At 44.8% G+C, this 19,074-nt stretch overlaps 1 protein-coding gene across 4 annotated transcripts in view; it reads left to right on the plus strand.

Moving 5' to 3' along the window:
• The window catches only part of znf704 (zinc finger protein 704), an 80,712-nt gene that overhangs the window by 5,784 nt on the left and 55,854 nt on the right, over positions 1–19,074 (plus strand). For all 4 annotated transcript variants that reach the window (XR_009710601.1, XR_009710600.1, XM_061266626.1 and 1 more), the window contains exon 2: positions 11,779–11,933. Coding sequence is in view for 2 of the 4 variants with exons in the window: in XM_061266626.1 (XP_061122610.1) it covers positions 11,779–11,933 (155 nt within the window). In the remaining 2 variants the exon portion in view is untranslated. The remainder of the gene's footprint in view (positions 1–11,778; positions 11,934–19,074) is intronic.

Raw genomic sequence — 19,074 nt, forward strand, 5'->3', positions numbered from 1 at the left:
AGAAATCAATGCCAACAAAAAAAATTACATCCAGCCTAGTTAAGACCATACCAAAGACTATAAAAATGGGACCCATTGCCTGCCTGCGTGTGTGACGATCATTGGGACTTAAAAAAAAAAAAAAAAAAATTTTTTAAAAATTCATAAAAATTGGGTGCGTATTATACATGGGTACAAGCTTTTTTCCAGCATCAGCATGCCATTTTTAGGGGTGCGTACTATACATGGGGGCGCACTATACACGGAAAAAAACGGTACCGTTTTTTCCGTGTATAGTGCGCATTATTTTACTAATTTATTGTCCTAAAATCTGGGGTGCGTATTATACATGGGTACAAAGAAAAAAATTTTTAATTTTTTTTTTTTTTAATTTTTTTTTTTTTTAATTTTTTTTTTTTTAAATAAAGTCATGGTACAACAAAACCAACAGCAGGACTGACCGACAAAGTCGTGGAACAAAAAGACAGGGTGACATTACCAAAGACAGGAACAGAATGACAGTAACACATGCAATGATCCAACGGTGAGCGAGGGGCAGACAGGACTTAAATACAAAACACGTTACATCGATTGAGGTGACACAGGAAGAGCGGGGTGACACGAACAGAAACTATGGCAACCAAGACACATAGCAAAACTGGGGACGAGACATGACAAATCTCCCCCGAAATAAAACTCACCTTTCTTCTTGTTTGTTGTCAATCGCGCATCGCATTCAGCCATCCTGCCCAACACACTTAGTAAAATTCATAATTGACGACACATCGTTTGATGCGATGGTGCAATCCTCGATGGTGTGTTATTGTCAAATATTGTTTGTTTTTTAATCTCCATCGCGGACCGGACGTCATACGGAGGCCGCCATTACAGATGCGCAGAACGGTTGCGCAAGACACGTCAGCTATATAAAGAGCGAGAGTTCAGTTCTCCACCTATTAGTTTCAATTCACAGTTTAATTAGCAGTTTCAATCAGCAAATAACAAAATGCGTATCACAGGTAATATTTTATTTCACAACACTTTGCCTTGTTCCTTTCGTCTCTGCTGTTCATTTCAAACACGCTCCATACGACCGCAATGCTCTCGTATCAGACAAGGCTTGCTCGATCACCTGCTCGTTTGCTGTCTCACAATGTACCCTACACAAATCCGAAACATTTGTTGCGGCTCCGAGTCACGACGAGGGGCAAGTTTTGGTTTCCAAGGGTGTTTTTATTCCTCTTCAACGTCTCTCCCATACAGAGCCGCCGTGTGCGCACGGAGCGCGGTGGTGCGTTTAGGGGCAGTCGGAGAAATCAACGCCAACAAAAAAAATGACATCCAGCCTAGTTAAGACCATACCAAAGACTTTAAAAATGGGACCCATTGCCTCCCTGCGTGTGTGACGATCTTTGGGACTTAAAAAAAAAAAAAAAAAAAAAAAAAATTAAAAAAAAATCATAAAAATTGGGTGCGTATTATACATGGGTACAAGCTTTTTTCCAGCATCAGCATGCCATTGTTAGGGGTGCGTACTATACATGGGGGCGCACTATACATGGAAAAAAACGGTAATTTTTTTTGTTGGCGTTGATTTCTCCGACTGCCCGTAAACGCACCACCGCGCTCCGTGCGCGCACGGGAAAGAGGCGGCTCTGTATGGGAGAGACGTTGAAGAGGAATAAAAACACCCTTGGAAACCAAAACTTGCCCCTCGTCGTGACTCGGAGCCGCAACAAATGTTTCGGATTTGTGTAGGGTACATTGTGACAGACAGCAAACTAGCAGGTGATCGAGCGAGCGTCTGATACAAGAGCATTGCGGTCGTATGGAGCGTGTTTGAAATGAACAGCAGAGACGAAAGGAACAAGGCAAAGTGTTGTGAAATAAAATATTACCTGTAATACGCATTTTGTTATTTGCTGATTGAAACTGCTAATTAAACTGTGAATTGAAACTAATAGGAAGAAAACATATCTCGCTCTTAATATAGCTGACGTGTCTTGCGCATACGTTCTGCGCATCTGTAATGGCGGCCTCCGTATGACGTCCGGTCCGCGATGGAGATTAAAAACAAACAATATTTGACAATAACACACCATCAAGGATTGCACCATCGCATCAAACGATGTGTCGTCAATTATGGATTTTTTTGACTAAGTGTGTTGGGCACGATGGCTGAATGCGATGCGCGATTGACAACAAACAAGAAGAAAGGTGAGTTTTATTTCGGGGGAGATTTGTCATGTCTCGTCCCCAGTTTTGCTATGTGTCTAGGTTGCCATAGTTTCTGTTCGCGTCGCCCCTCTCTTCCTGTGTCACCTCAATCGATGTAACGTGTTTTGTATTTAAGTCCTGTCTGCCCCTCGCTCACCGTTGGATCATTGCATGTGTTACTGTCATTCTGTTCCTGTCTTTGGTACTGTCACCCTGTCTTTTTGTTCCACGACTTTGTCGGTCAGTCCTGTTGTTGGTTTTGTTGTACCATGACTTTCTTAAAAAAAAAAAAAAAAAAAATTAAAAAAAAAATTAAATTTTTTTTTTTTTTTTGTGCCCATGTATAATACGCACCCCAGATTTTAGGACAATAAATTAGTTAAATTTTGCGCACTATACACGGAAAAAAACGGTATTTATTTTTTAGCCATTATTAAAGTTTAATTTTTAGCTTCTAGTTTTAGTGTGCAGTGCGCCTGGACCGCGGCGAACCTCCACAGAGCCGGCTGCTTACTACGGCGCGGCCACCCCACACCCCCCGCCAAGGCATCCTGGCTAGCCTAGCCAATGGCTAACACTCAAGTTCAGTGTTCTCCAACCGGCACTATGTTAACTTACTCCATCCCCCGCTTGCTGGAGTTGAGTAATCACACCATTCCAGGGTGTGTCTCAGTCATCAAACAACTCGGACTTCTCTGCAGACCACGTTACATCCACAGAAGCACCCGTCGTAACTTTGTTTTCTCCCAACCCGTCCATAACACTGTCCCATTCATCTGCTCCTCCTCCGCCCGACACCCCGTCGCATGTACAACACGTCATAAGATACCTGGCGCACTTGGATCTTATTGTAGCAACCATGCGGGGCTGCGGTACTCCAGGTGGCCTGGAAAACATGGTGGGGACTTCACTCCTACACAGAGCGGACTCCGACACAAGACGAACACTGGGTTGCCGGGAAAACACGGAGTGTTAATTTCTCCAGCACGGAACAGACCCCAACACGGAGTGGATTTTGTTAGGGTGGTGCTCACTCTAACTTATTTTGCAAGAACCACACAGGAGTCAAGCAAGTCATTTTAGACACCTGCAGGCGGAGAGTTCACTCGTCGCTGTGCTTACAGCGATGGTCGAATGAAGTCTGACTCAGGCCTCGTCAGGTGCTTATTTATTGAGAGAAACAGAGTGGGGTTGAAAGTGGGGGTGTGGGAACATACAGGATAGGGTGGAGACGCTCCCCTGCTGACCAAAGCATAGCAGGGGGCCTTTTACGACCTTCTGTAAACAAAGCAACTTTGATTGCTTCCTCTGCGTCTAGTCCAGGGGTGGGCAAACTACGGCCCGCGGGCCACATCCGGCCCACGGGACCGTTTAATCCGGCCCGCCAACCCTGAACAAATTGTATTATTAAACTTTTTTTTTTGGTCATTTTGCCTGCAATGACTGCGTTTTCCCAGTAGATGGCGAAGCGCTCGCCTGCGCATTTACTACCGGAAGCCGTGTCAGAAAGCTCGGTGCACACTCACAAGTGCGTGTACGTACTCCGTAGTACGGACTTGGCGCACTCTCGCTCTATTCGTATCAGTCCCGAATTTAGAGCGTGGGCTTTGACGACATCATTCTCATAATTCGCGCGCTGAGCTTTCAGATGCAGTTTTGCGCTAAAGCCACCCACAAACCTTCCCCTGGAATCCTTCCGTTAAAATGAGTGGCCCGAAAAAAAGAAGTGAGTGCCGAATGTTAAAAAAGAGTGGACAATTTGGCTCGACGTACGCGACGTGACGTTCAGCCACATCAACATCAACCCGTCACAGATCAAGGTAAACGGACCAACACCTCGGATCTCGCCTAAGAATTGCCACAACAAATTTTACTCCAGACTATGACGCACTAGCAAAAAAGGGAGACCAACAACACTGTTCCCACTGAAAATGAACGGGAGGCTCTCAAGTTTATTGTAAAAAAATGCATTTTGAATATGATTTGTACACATAGCAGGGATTGAAACTAGCGACCATTCTCATTTTCAAACAATGCAGGATGCTCAAGGACATTGATGCACCACCTATTTGCGACTAATCTTAACCTGTAAAGTTCTCAAGGCTTACTTTAAGGAGGTCTTTCCCGTTTCCTCACCTCTGTTACCAGGTGTTTGCGAGTTAAAACTCTGCTCTGATTTTCAGATACCCCTCACCGTGTTGCTGTTTTGATTACTTTATTTGGATGTATGCTTTCACCGATTCTTCAAGATGATATATTTGGTCAGAATGTTTGCCGTTTGATGTGATCTCATAAGATAAACATCTTTCATTAATCTGACCTGCAGGCACTGAAGTGATGGAGATTGTTATTCATAATAACAGTGTCGTATTTTATGAGAATCACTGATAGCAGTTTTTTAGTGAATTATTATTTTTTTAATGCTGTTAATAAATGCATTTGTTTTCAAAAAAAATGTTTGGAATATCCATGCTTTACTACCTACTAAAGGCCAAGATCTTTTATGCAATGACCTTTACAGGTCGCTTATATGACTTCACACAACGCCTACGTCCATCTGCTCCTTGTCCGGCCCTCCGGTCCAAATTTAGAACCCAGTTCGGCCCGCGAGTCAAAAAGTTTGCCCACCCCTGGTCTAGTCAATCAGTTGAAAGGATCTTAGCACTTTGGTAAACTAATTTTGTCTAGACAGGACAAACTAGTTAAATTATTACAGGTTGCATTCCAACATAATCATACGATGAAGATATTCTGCAAACCCTAACAGATTTCACTCCCACACAGAGTGGACTGCACTGCATGTGGCACAGAAAACGTGGAGTGGATTTCTCTCTACTTCGCCCCCTACCTAAACACAGCCCCACAGCCACAACACCACAACATCCAAGCCCTCACCCGTAAATCATCATTTATTCACGACCTCATCCTGGACAAAGGCCTAGACATAATGTGCCTGACTGAGACCTGGCAACCACCGGATGTCTATCAATCCCTCAATGAAGCCTGTCCCTCTGGTTATAGATACATAACTAAACCTCGCAGCACTGGCCGTGGCGGTGGCCTGGCTGTACTCCACCGTCTTGATCTAGAGCTGTCCCCCCCCCCTCTACCTGATCACTCCTAATTCGAATCCCTTGCATTCAAATGTAAACCTCCATATCCTATCACAGTTTTACTTATTTACCGCCCTCCTAAACCAAACTCCTCTTTCCTTCCAGAACTACATGATCTACTCACTACCCTCTGTACCTCCACTTCCTCTAATCTAATCATATTGGGTGATGTTAACATCCATGTCGACACCCCCTCCCGCCCCCCTGCCTCTGATCTGTTGCAACTATTGGATTCTTTACACCTCACCCAACATGTAAATGTCCCCACACATGACAAAGGGCATACACTTGACCTTGTAATTTCCTCATCGGCCATAAGCAACCTGCAAGTTCACGAGGTCGGTGTGTCTGACCACAAACTTATTCAAATGGAACTTCCTTTCCCACGCCCCCACTCCAAACCCAAGCGGCAAATCTCATTCAGAAATTTCAAAAACATCAACCAAGACACTATAGCACAGGACCTCCAGTTTCTCTCCTCCTCCTCTGCAACCTTTACATCGGTCAGCAAGGCAGTGGACCATTACAATAACTCTTTGGCCATATTTCTAAGTATCCACGCCCCCCAAAAAACCAAAACAGTCACTTTTTCACGCTCAGCCCCCTGGTACACCAGTGAGCTGCGTCTGTTGAAGTCAACTGGGCGCATCCTGGAGCGTCGTCTTAAAGCCTCAGGACTGACCGTGCACAAACAGGCCTACAAAGAACACCAGAAGGCCTACTCAAAAGCCCTTGGGACTGCACGCGCCCAGTTCTATTCCAATATCATAAACAATACCCCTGGAAATTCAAAACAACTCTTTTCAACCATCAACCACTTTCTCAAACCCCATCACACCACTCCAACAGAATCCTCAGAGGTAGTGTCCAATGACTTTATGACCTTTTTTACCGCTAAGGTTGACAACATCCGCACCCAGCTCCTCTCCTCTTCTGGCCCCACCACTTCACCTCCTCCCCCCTTCCTTCCACCCGGGACAGTCCAGCCTCTCCGCTGCTTCTCCCCTATCTTGCAGTCGGAGGTAGAGGACATCATCAAAAAGATGAAACCCTCCACATGTGCCTTGGACCCTTCCCCCACAGGCCTCATTAAACAACAAACCTCAGCCATTAGTCCCCTAATAACCAATGTCATCAGCCTCTCACTCCAGTCTGGCTCTGTACCCCCTGCACTGAAGACCCTCACTTGACCCGGACAACCTTGCCAACTACAGACCAATATCTAACCTCCCGTTCCTCTCCAAGGTTCTGGAAAAAGTGGTAGCTGCCCAACTTCACACTCATCTTACCCGCAATAACATCGCTGAGAAATTTCAATCCGGGTTTCGCTCTGGCCACAGCACTGAAACAGCACTTGTTAGGGTCACCAACGACCTTCTCATGGCTGCCGATGCAGGCTCCCCGTCACTTCTCATCCTGTTGGATCTGTCCGCTGCATTTGACACTGTCCACCACAATATCCTCCTTAACCAACTTCACTCCACTGGATTGTCTGGCACTGCTCTAACCTGGCTTCAGTCCTACCTCTCGAACCGGACCGAGTACGTTCCCCTGAGAGGGGAAAAAATCTGACACTCACACTGTCACCTCCGGTGTCCCCCAGGCATCTGTACTCGGTCCTACCCTCTTCACTCTCTACATACTACCCCTTGGCAATATAATCAGGAAGTTCGGCATCTCATATCATTGTTATGCGGACGACACCCAGCTATACCTCAAACTTGACCCCCCGCCCTCCATAACCCAGCCTTCTCCATCTCCCTCATCCATCCTCTCCCTGTGTCTGGAGGAGATAAAGGCGTGGACGAATCTCAGCTTCCTGCAAGTTAACAGTGACAAAACCCAAGCCATGTTAATTGGCACTCCCCATCAAATCCATACCTGCCCAATAACAAGCATCTTATTCGCCGGTCTCACTATTCCCCTCTCAGCCACTGTCACCAACCTGGGTATGAAACTGGACCCTCAACTCATCCTAGAGTCACACATAAAACACATCTGCAAAACCTCCTTCTTTTACCTCAGAAATATTTCCAAACTCCGCACCACACTTACCATGACGGATGCTGAGAAACTTGTCCACGCCTTTGTCTCCTCAAGGCTAGACTATTGTAACGCACTCCTCATCGGGATCCCTAGCAAGAGCCTCCAGAGCCTTCAGTACATTCAAAACAGCGCTGCTAGGATCCTGGTGAGGGTACGGAAAAGCAATCACATCACACCCATCCTCCGTTCTCTGCACTGGCTCCCCATCAAATTCCGAATTGATTATAAGATCGCCCTCCTCACTCACCATTGTATCCTCGGACATGCTCCCCCATACCTCAAAGAACTCCTTGCCCCAAAACCTGCCACCCGAAGCCTCCGCTCATCCAATTCACACCTTCTCCACGTTCCTAAAACCAAGCTGCGCACCATGGGCGACCGGGCCTTCTGCCATACAGCCCCTACACTGTGGAACTCCCTCCCCGACCACCTAAGAGCACCCCAATCCACTGACTCTTTCAAAACGGGATTTAAAAATCACCTCTTAGCATTTCCGTAATTTCTCTCACATCTTGGTTGTCGTCCAGTTGTTTTATACTTGTCCTTGTTTTGTTTTCTTGTTTTTTATCTGCCATGTAGCACTTTGAGATTCCCCCGAATATAAAGTGAGTTATAAATATAATTGTGTGAAGGCGAAGGCCTTCACACATATGTTATTCTACTCCATTCACTTTATTATTATTATATTCTATTCCTTGTCCCGCTTCTTCTTCCACATTTTTCATCCGATTCACTCCATTCCACTTTTGACGTATTCCAAATATTCTCGACGTGAGCGCTTGTTCCGAAGATTTTCCGTTTTCGCAAAATTCCCAAAATTCCGACAAATTTTTCCCCATTCATTCTTAATGGCACATTCGACATTTCACAAAATTTCGTTTTTCACCTCTAATTTCTACAATTTTCAACCGATTCAACCCATTCCAACTTTCAACTGTTCATCTTTTGCCTACCTATTCCACAACTTCCCACTTCACATCTTTTATTTTGAAATTCAACCAAAATTCTCTAAAATTTCGTTTTTCTACTCTAATTTCTACATTTTTCAATCGATTCAACCCATTCCAACTTTCAACTGTTCATCATTTTTCTACATATTCCACAACTTCCCACTTATCAAAAACTTCACATCTTTTATTTTGAAATTCACACCCAATTCTCCAATATTTCCTTTTTCCCTTCTCATTTCTACATTTTTCAACCGATTCAACCCATTCCAACTTTCAACTGTTCATCATTTTTCTACCTATTCCACAACTTACCAAAAACTTCACATCTTTTATTTTGAAATTCACACCCAATTCTCCAATATCTCCTTTTTCCCTTCTCATTTCTACATTTTTCAACCGATTCAACCCATTCCAACTTTCAACTGTTCATCATTTTTCTACCTATTCCACAACTTCCCAAAAACTTCACATCTTTTATTTTGAAATTCACACCCAATTCTCCTATATTTCCTTTCCCCTTCTCATTTCTACATTTTTCAACCGATTCAACCCATTCCAACTTTCAACTATTCATCATTTTTCTACCTATTCCACAATTTACCAAAAACTTCACATCTTTTATTTTGAAATTCACCACAAATTCTCCAAATTTTCTACATTTCTCAAGTAATTCAACACGTTTCAACATCATTCGGCAGCATTCCCCGAAGAAGTTATTCATACATTTCGCCTTCACACGCAATTTCTCCAGAAATTGCAAAATTCTAGTTTATTATTATTATTATGATCGGGCTCCTGTAGAACGTGAGGACAAACTAATCATTTGTACGGCGTACTTATGAGGCGTGTTTTTGCTCAAAGCCCCAAATTGTTCAACTTTAGCTTCATTGTGTTTACGTTTGTAACCTCAGGAAACAAAATAGCCCATGTGTCTGTTTCCATGTGTGTCATGTCCACAGTGGTTAGCCGTGCACAATGGACACAAGTGTCCCTCCGAGGTCAAAAACAAGCCGTAAAATGAACAGAGGCTTGTGTGTGTGCGCTCTGTGTGTGTGTCAAGTTGCTTTTTTAAACAGGGACGTTCGTTGCGGGTGTACGCTGGCCGCCACCTGGGCGCAGCTGTGCCGCCCAACAAAGCGGGCAACCCCGGGTCGGCAGCAGGTGGCATCCTCTGAGGAATCCTAGCGCTTGGCACCGTGCCTGCATTGCCAAGCAAACCAGGAGGGCGTGTGCGTGCATGCACGCGTGCGCGTTCATAGCCACTTGTTGACAGCATGCTTGTGATTTGGCAGCGTGACAAAAGAGGCGTGACGATTGCAATGGGTGGTGGGAGATTGTCTTTGTTCAGGAGCAGCAATGAGTCGCGTATGGAAGGGATGCTGTGGCTTTTATTGAGAATACCGTTTTTTTCCGTGTATAGTGCGCAATATTTTACTAATTTATTGTCCTAAAATCTGGGGTGCGTATTATACATGGGTACAAAGAAAAAAATTTTTAATTTTTTTTTTTTTTAATTTTTTTTTTTTTTTTTTTTTTTTTTTTTTAAAATAAAGTCATGGTACAACAAAACCAACAACAGGACTGACCGACAAAGTCGTGGAACAAAAAGACAGGGTGACATTACCAAAGACAGGAACAGAATGACAGTAACACATGCAATGATCCAACGGTGAGCGAGGGGCAGACAGGACTTAAATACAAAACACGTTACATCGATTGAGGTGACACAGGAAGAGCGGGGTGACACGAACAGAAACTATGGCAACCTAGACACATAGCAAAACTGGGGACGAGACATGACAAATCTCCCCCGAAATAAAACTCACCTTTCTTCTTGTTTGTTGTCAATCGCGCATCGCATTCAGCCATCCTGCCCAACACACTTAGTAAAATCCATAATTGACGACACATCGTTTGATGCGATGGTGCAATCCTCGATGGTGTGTTATTGTCAAATATTGTTTGTTTTTTAATCTCCATCGCGGACCGGACGTCATACGGAGGCCGCCATTACAGATGCGCAGAACGGTTGCGCAAGACACGTCAGCTATATAAAGAGCGAGAGTTCAGTTCTCCACCTATTAGTTTCAATTCACAGTTTAATTAGCAGTTTCAATCAGCAAATAACAAAATGCGTATTACAGGTAATATTTTATTTCACAACACTTTGCCTTGTTCCTTTCGTCTCTGCTGTTCATTTCAAACACGCTCCATACGACCGCAATGCTCTTGTATCAGACGCTCGCTCGATCACCTGCTAGTTTGCCGTCTGTCACAATGTACCCTACACAAATCCGAAACATTTGTTGCGGCTCCGAGTCACGACGAGGGGCAAGTTTTGGTTTCCAAGGTTGTTTTTATTCCTCTTCAACGTATCTCCCATACAGAGCCGCCTCATTCCCCTGCGCACGGAGCGCGGTGGTGCGTTTAGGGGCAGTCGGAGAAATCAACGCCAACAAAAAAAATGACATCCAGCCTAGTTAAGACCATACCAAAGACTTTAAAAATGGGACCCATTGCCTCCCTGCGTGTGTGACGATCTTTGGGACTTAAAAAAAAAAAAAAAAAAAAAAAATTTTAAAAAAAATTCATAAAAATTGGGTGCGTATTATACATGGGTACAAGCTTTTTTCCAGGAATCAGCATGCCATTGTTAGGGGTGCGTACTATACATGGGGGCGCACTATACACGGAAAAAAACGGTAGCTTGTGTTGCTTCTCACAGATTTAAACAATGAGAAAATGTTTAACTGGCCCATCCTTAACAAAATACAACCGAAAACAAGAAAATGTCGGGCGCCGTCACACAAGTGGGACTCAAGGAGAACATTTTGTAATGGCGTGTCATCACAGAAATTAGATACAAGTCGAGAAAATGTAAGGCATTGTCCATCATCTCAGAATTTAAAAAGTACAACTTTGAAAAAACGTCTCGCTCGGTGGTTCATCATCAATAAGGTCAAACTCTGTGAGAAAATGTCCATCAAAATGTGTCCATTATCGGCAAAGTCAAAGGAGACTATGTGCTTGTCGTCCACTTGAGAATTGGCTCACATGTGGAGAGTAGAAGGAAAGTTCTCAGACAATTTCCTGTGTGGGGAATGTCACAAGCCGCATGGAACAAAGGAGCAGGAGCATCAGCCATCTTGCTGCTGCGAAGAGCCGCCGTTTGTAGCTCCACGTTGCGTTGAAAGGCTTTTGAAGGTGCAAAGGTGCCATGATAGGTTGCGCTTACAACTACAGACGTATTGGCCCTCATTCACACTGTCCTTGCTTAAGGCGGATTGGGAATTAGCGGGCGACCCAGACATCTGCTTTGCCACCTTGCACAATGCTTATTTTGGTATTTCTGCCCGTTTGCCTTTGAATCCTTGCAAATCTGACGTGCACTTGAGAAGCCCTCGCTCCGTCGAGACCTGACTGTCTGTGTTTCCCCCTCCATACCCCCGACCCACAAACACCCACCCACTCAGAGCTCTGTTAACGGGCACAAGGTGGACGACCCCGAGGCAACGGAGGGCGACCGCCACGAGACAAACGGCAAACGAATGGATGCTTGCCGCTCGGTGTCCCTGCTGGAGCAAAAGCGCAAGGTTGTCTCTTCCAGCATCGACGTCCCGCACGCCAGGTAGGCCCTCATTTGGCTTTGCGGTTGCAGGAAAGAACTCAAGAAAATGTCAAAAATTGTGTCTTTGATCCTGTATCTGTCTTTGTGCATATGTGTGTGTGTTGACACGAGTGTGATTTCTCATCGGGGGGAGGTCACACGAGCAAAGTTCAGCAAAGGTTTATGGCATGGTTGTGTCAGCAAGAGCGTATGACATCCACTTTCATCATCATCTGCTCCTCACGGCCACAGATGGTTTTCGTTTTGCAGCGATGATGTCATTGTACTGTTGTTCCTCAAATAAAGGACCATGCCTTGTGTACGCGCCGTGCTGCCATCGGTTGCCCGATGGTGGATTCCCATCCTTCATAAGAGGCTTCCTTTAGTTCTACATGACACAGTATTATAATCAATTGTTCTTATTCCCTTACATTGTTAACTGCCAATACAATTTGCTAACCAAAACAGCAGCTTCTCGTTGCATTTTCTCAACAGATTTTCTTTCTGATAGATTTTTAATGAAAATCCTGTCGACCTCAATAGGTCCTGTCCGTTCAGTTGGTTCATCATGACTCGCAAATGCCTCCTCCCAAATATTTGTATAAAAGGTGCCGCATGTGGCTATGTGGAAATTGCTCATTGTGGCACATTTCTGATTTGTTTACAGCACATGTACCAGCAGCCCATTTTTTTCTCTACTTTGCTCCAAAGCAAAGGGGCTTCACTATGTTTTCGCAGAAAGCAGGAAGCAGCCAATTGTAACTGGAGCTGAGCGGGGGTATCGCTTTAGCTTTTTGACAAATGGCCTTGCGGTGATTAATTGCTCGAAGGGGCAAGAGAAGTCCTCCTGTTGAAATACAAGACGTTTAAGAGTCGCCGGTAACTTGCCGAACCGGCATGATGAGCACTCTGTTCCGCCAGATCTCTGGCCTCAGATCCCTTTATTGAGGCGATGAATCTTCATCGCCTCGTCGTGTCCAAAATAGTCAAGCGTGGAGCGTCAGGTCTAGAGCCCAAAAGCTCATTGATACCCAAGAGTTGAAATATTATCTAGGGGAATTCCAGAGAGACAGGCTTAAATCTTGACTTTTCTGTCAACACATTTTCATGCATCGTCCAACAAATGTTGCCAGAATCATGTTTTATTTGGTTCGATAGTATATATGCCCATAACAATTTTGTAACGATCAGCCAAATCCACAGCTTGCACAGCAACATCATACGCGAGTGGCTAAATGCTGTCTTTCCGTGCGCTGGCCGCCGAGCAGGAATCGATTGCGCCCTGGATGAGTTTTTCAGAATCGGTAGCATAATACTCTCGTTTTCATTCACTGTCTGCTTCTACCGATGCGTCCATATGATGCGTTTGATTCCTTGCAATGTGGTGTGTGGTGTTTAACTTCTCTAAAGCAGACAATCGTCGATGGTTTACGTCTTTTTCCTATGCGTCATGTCATTGAGGTTTAATTAATAATTAAATCCTCATCCACGCCCTGCAGTTTATAACGCCGATGTTGAGTTAAAAGCATGTCACAGATGTGTTGGCAAGCTATTTGTTGAAAATCTGCCATTTGTTTGACTCCCCATCAAATGAGCATCTGTTCTGCCTCACATCTACATCAATCTTTCCCCAAGAAGACGACAAGAGTGAGAATCTCATTTTACGTGGCAATCCTATAAGAAGCCGCCTTTGGTGTCTTTTCCTTGTGAACGGGCAGCTGACCAGAACTGTAAATAAAAGAAGAGCTCGGGCAGGAAATTTAAAGGCTAATTCATCATCTGCCGGGCTCGTAACCTAGCTCCAGCACTTGCCCAGCAACCAAACAAAGGAACAAAGACTCACTTCCCATGATGATGATGATGATGATGATGAAGGATTTTTATGAGCATGGCTTACCTTTTCCGTCAAGTGCTGAAGCCTTTTCAGATTTTTAATTTTTTTATTTTATTTTTTTTACATACACATTTTGTGACTGTGACGTGCCAGTATTATTTTGTCCACATGGGCTCACCATTCTCACGTTCTACTCTCGTATCTGTGACTTTGTGTGTGTATGGCTTTAAATAGCCGAGCCTGGCCTGACGTGGGTGGCAACAAATGAGAGGGTCAGGTTGGCTGGCTGTTAAGTGGCTTAATCTCTTCTGTCTTTCATTTCCTGTGGGGAAAACGTCATGGCTGAGATTTTGCTTCAGCTCCTTTACTTGTTATTATTTTGATTCAGAGCGCCGGTTGAAATTGATCAGGACACGTTTATCTCTGGGCTTTGGTTCAGGCACAGGTGTGTTGTCCTGCCAAAACAGAGGGCTCCTGTCCCAACTTTGGGTCTCTGGGTGTGTGTGTATGTGTGTGTGTGCGCGTGCGTGTTGGCAACGACAGCCCGTGAGTCCAAAAGGGATGTGTTTACCACTGCTGGCTCCCTCTCGGCCTTGCAAAGAGGCCTCTGTTATTTTCTTTTGAGAAACGAAACACCGCCGCTCGCGGTTAGCGTCGGAGTTCCTTTTTTTCTTTCACTCTTTCACTCTCTCTTGACATTAGAGCTATGTATGATGTAATCTGTTGCCAATCTGCAGTAATGAAGGCGTAATTGCCCGAACTGCCCGCCCCTGGACAGTAAATAGTTGCCCAAAAAACTTCTGGTCCACCAAAATCATAGAATTTCAATAGAAAGAAGTGAGTGCTTTTCGTAGTCAACATTCACTGCAGATTGTCGACCAAACAAAGGACGGCCGCCGTCGCGCTCGTCCTGTCTTTCACCGTCAGCGCTTTTCTCGGCTCATTTCCTCTCCCTCGCCTTCTTTGTCCTGTGCGCTATACTGGCGCCACACACGCCACAGCGTAGAATCACGCCTGGCGTCGCACACGGAACGGCATTCTGAATGCGATAGGCGCTCATTTGCATGCAGTGCTGTGCTTTACCTGCGGCAGTTGGCTTGTCATTAGATATGCAAATGTGTCAATGTCAAGGAAGAATGCTGTCAAACCCCACTGCTTTCGATGTTGCTGATTACTGGTCCAGCATTCATGTAACATCTTTTTCAGGCGCACCTCTCCCTTTCATCTCAGCCACTTCTTTACTGCCGCAAAGGATGGGAGAATGCGAGGGTTGGGGGGGGGGGTCCTCTCATATTTACCTCTGGAGCTGAGGACGCTTAGCCTCTTCATTTACTCGCTTGACTGAATCTCTTCTCTTTGTTTAGCTGGCCGCCGCATCGTATAGATCGAGCTTGCCGCCTGCTAAATGAAAACCAGTTAATGGCATCTGGTGGGAGGATAAGTGGTTGCGGGGTGTTTGCTGATGATTTGTGCCAAAAGTCGCCGTGATTGTCATTGCCGCTGCCTTTGTTGGACATGCCATAGTGACGCGTATGCCATCAGAACTTGCGTCCGCGTGAACTTTTCTCCTCACCTGCGGGTCCGTTGTGTGTGTGTGTGTGCATGTGTGTGTGTGCGGGCGCGTGTGTGTGTTTGTACTTGCGGCATTGTGAGGACCGGCATGAGTAAATAGACCAACACCGTGAGGACATTTTAGCGAAGTGAGGACATTTTGTCATGCTCTAAATCAGGGGTCACAAACACGGTCCCCGCGGGTACCAGGTCGCCCGTGAGGATCGCATGAGTCGCCCGCAGGACTCTTCTAAAATTAGCTCAAATAGGGGCACTTGTCAGTGAGCTGCATCTATTTATTTGACAGTCAAACCTTGGTTTCCGAACGTCCCGGTTCTCGAACAAATCGGAATTTGGACAAAAAATTCGTTTTTTTTTTTTTTTTTTTTTCCGCTTCTGTTGTTGAACAAAATTCGGAGGTCGAACCTCGCCAGATGAGCCGGGAGGACCCGAGAAAACCCGACCGCGCGACCTGGATACCGACTGACTCCGTAGTTATTGTATTTTTGTTACTTTGAGGATTGTACTAACCCCTCATCATGCCTCCAAAGAAAGCAAGTGGGAGCAGTAAAGCCATCCTAAAACACAAAGACGCTCTTAAAGCAATGCGACAGTGAGCGCCCGGCACGCTGCGGTTGCGCGATTGGACCAAATTAAGTTCCCTGCGCACCGAGGTCTACTTAAATTTTGGAAAGTACATCAGGACTATAAAAATATTTTCTAAATTTCAGCGAGGGCTCTGTCACAATAATGCGACCAGCGCGGTGCAGTTGCGCGGTCGGCGACCCGCTACGGTTGCGCGTTCGGTGGTGCGCTGCAGTTGCGCAATTGGACAAAAATGCGCAGATGAAGAAATGCTTTAAAAAAAGGCGTTTTTTTAGTCTTAGAACGGGCAATTTTTTTTTTCCATTATTTGTAATGGGAAAAATAATTCGGAATTCGACCCATTTGCTTCTCGAACTGCCTTCTGGAACGGATTGTGGTCGAAAACCGAGGTTTGACTGTATTTTTGCTATTCTTGTTAAAATCACACATGTGAACTGGAAATGACAATAATAACACATATAGTGAAAGCTAAATTGAGCAAATTGGCTATTTCAGAAGTGTGTGTCAAACTGGTAGCCCTTTTCCTTAATCAGTACCCAGGAAGTAGCTCTTGGTTTAAAAAAGGTTGGTGACGCCTGCTCCAAATCAACTCCAAAAGGTAAAGAAAAGCCACCCTATGATTTTCCTGAGAAGTCCTCAGAATGACCTAAAGGAGAAATTCTCGCCAGAATTTCACACACATTTTGCTCTCCACTGCTCATAATAATAATAATTCATTAAATTTGTATAGCGCTTTTGAAAAACCCAAAGACGCTTACAGGGAACAAGGCAAAGACATACATGAGGGGAGGGGGACGGGGAAGAAACAATCGGATAAAATTAAGAAGAGGAAACCAGTTATGGGTAGGGGAGGTCATGAGCTTGGGAGAAGAGGTAAGTTTTTAGACGGGACTGAAATATGGGGAGTGTGGGTGAGTCACAGACAGACTGAGGGAGAGAGTTCCAGAGTCGGGGTGATGTGTAGGAGAAGGCTCTGTCACCGAAGGATTTGAGTCTAGATTTTGGGACTGTCAGACGTGAAGTATTGGAGGATCGGAGGGGACGGTTGGGGCAGTAGGGGACAAGGAGGTCGGATAGGTAAGTGGGAGCCAGGTGGTGAAGGGCTTTGAAGGTGAGGAGGAGTATCTTGAAGATGATACACTCCTTCATGGGGAGCCAGTAAAGAGAGCGGAGAACAGGAGTGATGTGTTCACGGGACCGGGTGTGGGTAAGGAGGCGGGCAGCAGAGTTTTGGACTAGTTGAAGGCTATGGAGTGAATGAGCATTGATTCCAGTGAGAAGGGAGTTGCAGTAGTCAAGCCGGGATGAGATGAAGGCGTGGATGAGGGATTCGGCGGCAGGGAGAGAGAGGCAGTGCCAGATTTTGGCGATGCGTCGGAGGTGGAAGTAGGAGGTCTTGACAACTGAGCTAACATGAGGGTGGAAGGACAGTGTGGGGTCAAAAATAACGCCAATGTTGCGTGCCAGAGGGGAGGGAGTGATGCTTGAGGAGTCAATGGTGAGTTTGATGGATCCAGTTTTATTAAGGGAGGATTTAGTGCCTATGAGGAGGAGCTCTGTTTTGTCACTCTTGAGTTTGAGAAAGTTGTGGGTCAGCCATGTTTTTATTGTAGAGATGGTTAGGGTTAGGGTTAGGAGGAGGATGGAATGGTTCACAGCAGGGCTGTGGACTCGGTTCGGACTCGGACTCGGTCGGACTCGGTCATTTTTGCCGGACTCGGACTCGGTGCTGATTTTGAGTCCACCGAGTCCGACAATGAAAAAAAAGAGGCAAGACGCAGCCAGAGAGTGTCAGGTTACAGTCAGGACGGTAGGAGTGGGAAGAAGCAGTAAAAACTCCACCAAACTCGTCGTAATGACCCGTGATCTATGTCATATCCTTACTATTTTCCAGGTTCTTAGATAGCAAGAATAGGTTGGACAACGACGTGAATGATAACTGCTTTATTCCTTACTTACAGTGCGTTCACAGGGCGTACCACAACAACACAGAATGCGCCGATCCCACTTCCGGGGTTTTTCTACTACGGAATTTGAGTTAGCCCAAAATACACAACATCCCTTCCCCTCTTACAATGAACGTGCTATATGTGCTATATAACAATATTTATTATTCATTGTTACTCTTATTTATTGTTTGTGCCTTCTTGTTTTTTATATTGCGTTGTTTACTTGTGTGTCTATCGTGTAATATGTCTTGTCACCGAGGGATAGGGAAAACGTAATTTCGATGTCTTTGTGTGTCTCGGCATGTGAAGATGTTGACAATAAAGCAGACTTTGACTTTGATATGCATGAACAACATAGTCTTATGCACCTATAACTTGACATCTTCAAGATCTATCAAGAACTACCATTAAACAATTATCATATATGGTCCAGACAATTATGACAATAATATTCCCATGAAACCTTAACTTTGGGTGAGGGTGGACTACCTCGAATTATACCGAATTATAGCGAAAAACCGATGTCGTACGGTGTCGTACGGCGTCAGCGCCATGTTTTCAATAAAAACATAAAGAACTCACGTTTGCGTCAGTCAATTTTTATTTTTATAAAGGATTATTCTCATTTGATGTCTTTAAATTCATCCGCGTTCTGCCATTGAAGCGGGGTGCATTCAAAGACCAGTGGTACAGACGGAAACGTTTTGTGATCAAATTTTTCATAACGAGAATGATTTGAGTGAATTGATTTGAATGAATAATTGAGAAGAAATTTCAGTTCTGAAGGCTCCTTTTGTCCCAAGCAAAGTGACAGATGGTGGGGAGGGGGGATAAAGATTGTAAAATCAATTCACTCAAATCATTCTCCTTATGAAAGATTTGATCACAAAACGTGTGTGGCTTTTTCTTAAATGAACACGTTTGACATTGCTATCGTGTCAGCTTTTAATTATATTGCGCTGTCATGTTAAAGCAAATTAATAAATGCTACAATATTAATTTGCTTTGAAAATACCTGAGTAATAAAATAAAATGGATGGATGGATGAATGATGATCACAATTAAGTATAAAGTCTCTGTAATATATACTCCTTGTAGCCTGTAGCCAAAAAGAGGAGTTTGTTGGCATCGAGGTTTATGCAAAGAGCTCACGTAATTATATTGTTGCGTTTTGGTGAAGTGACTGAGTGTTCCGTCTGTACGACTGGTCTTTGAATGCACC

Source organism: Syngnathus typhle, linkage group LG20, assembly GCF_033458585.1.
Source record: "Syngnathus typhle isolate RoL2023-S1 ecotype Sweden linkage group LG20, RoL_Styp_1.0, whole genome shotgun sequence".
In the NCBI taxonomy this organism is placed as follows: domain Eukaryota; kingdom Metazoa; phylum Chordata; class Actinopteri; order Syngnathiformes; family Syngnathidae; genus Syngnathus; species Syngnathus typhle.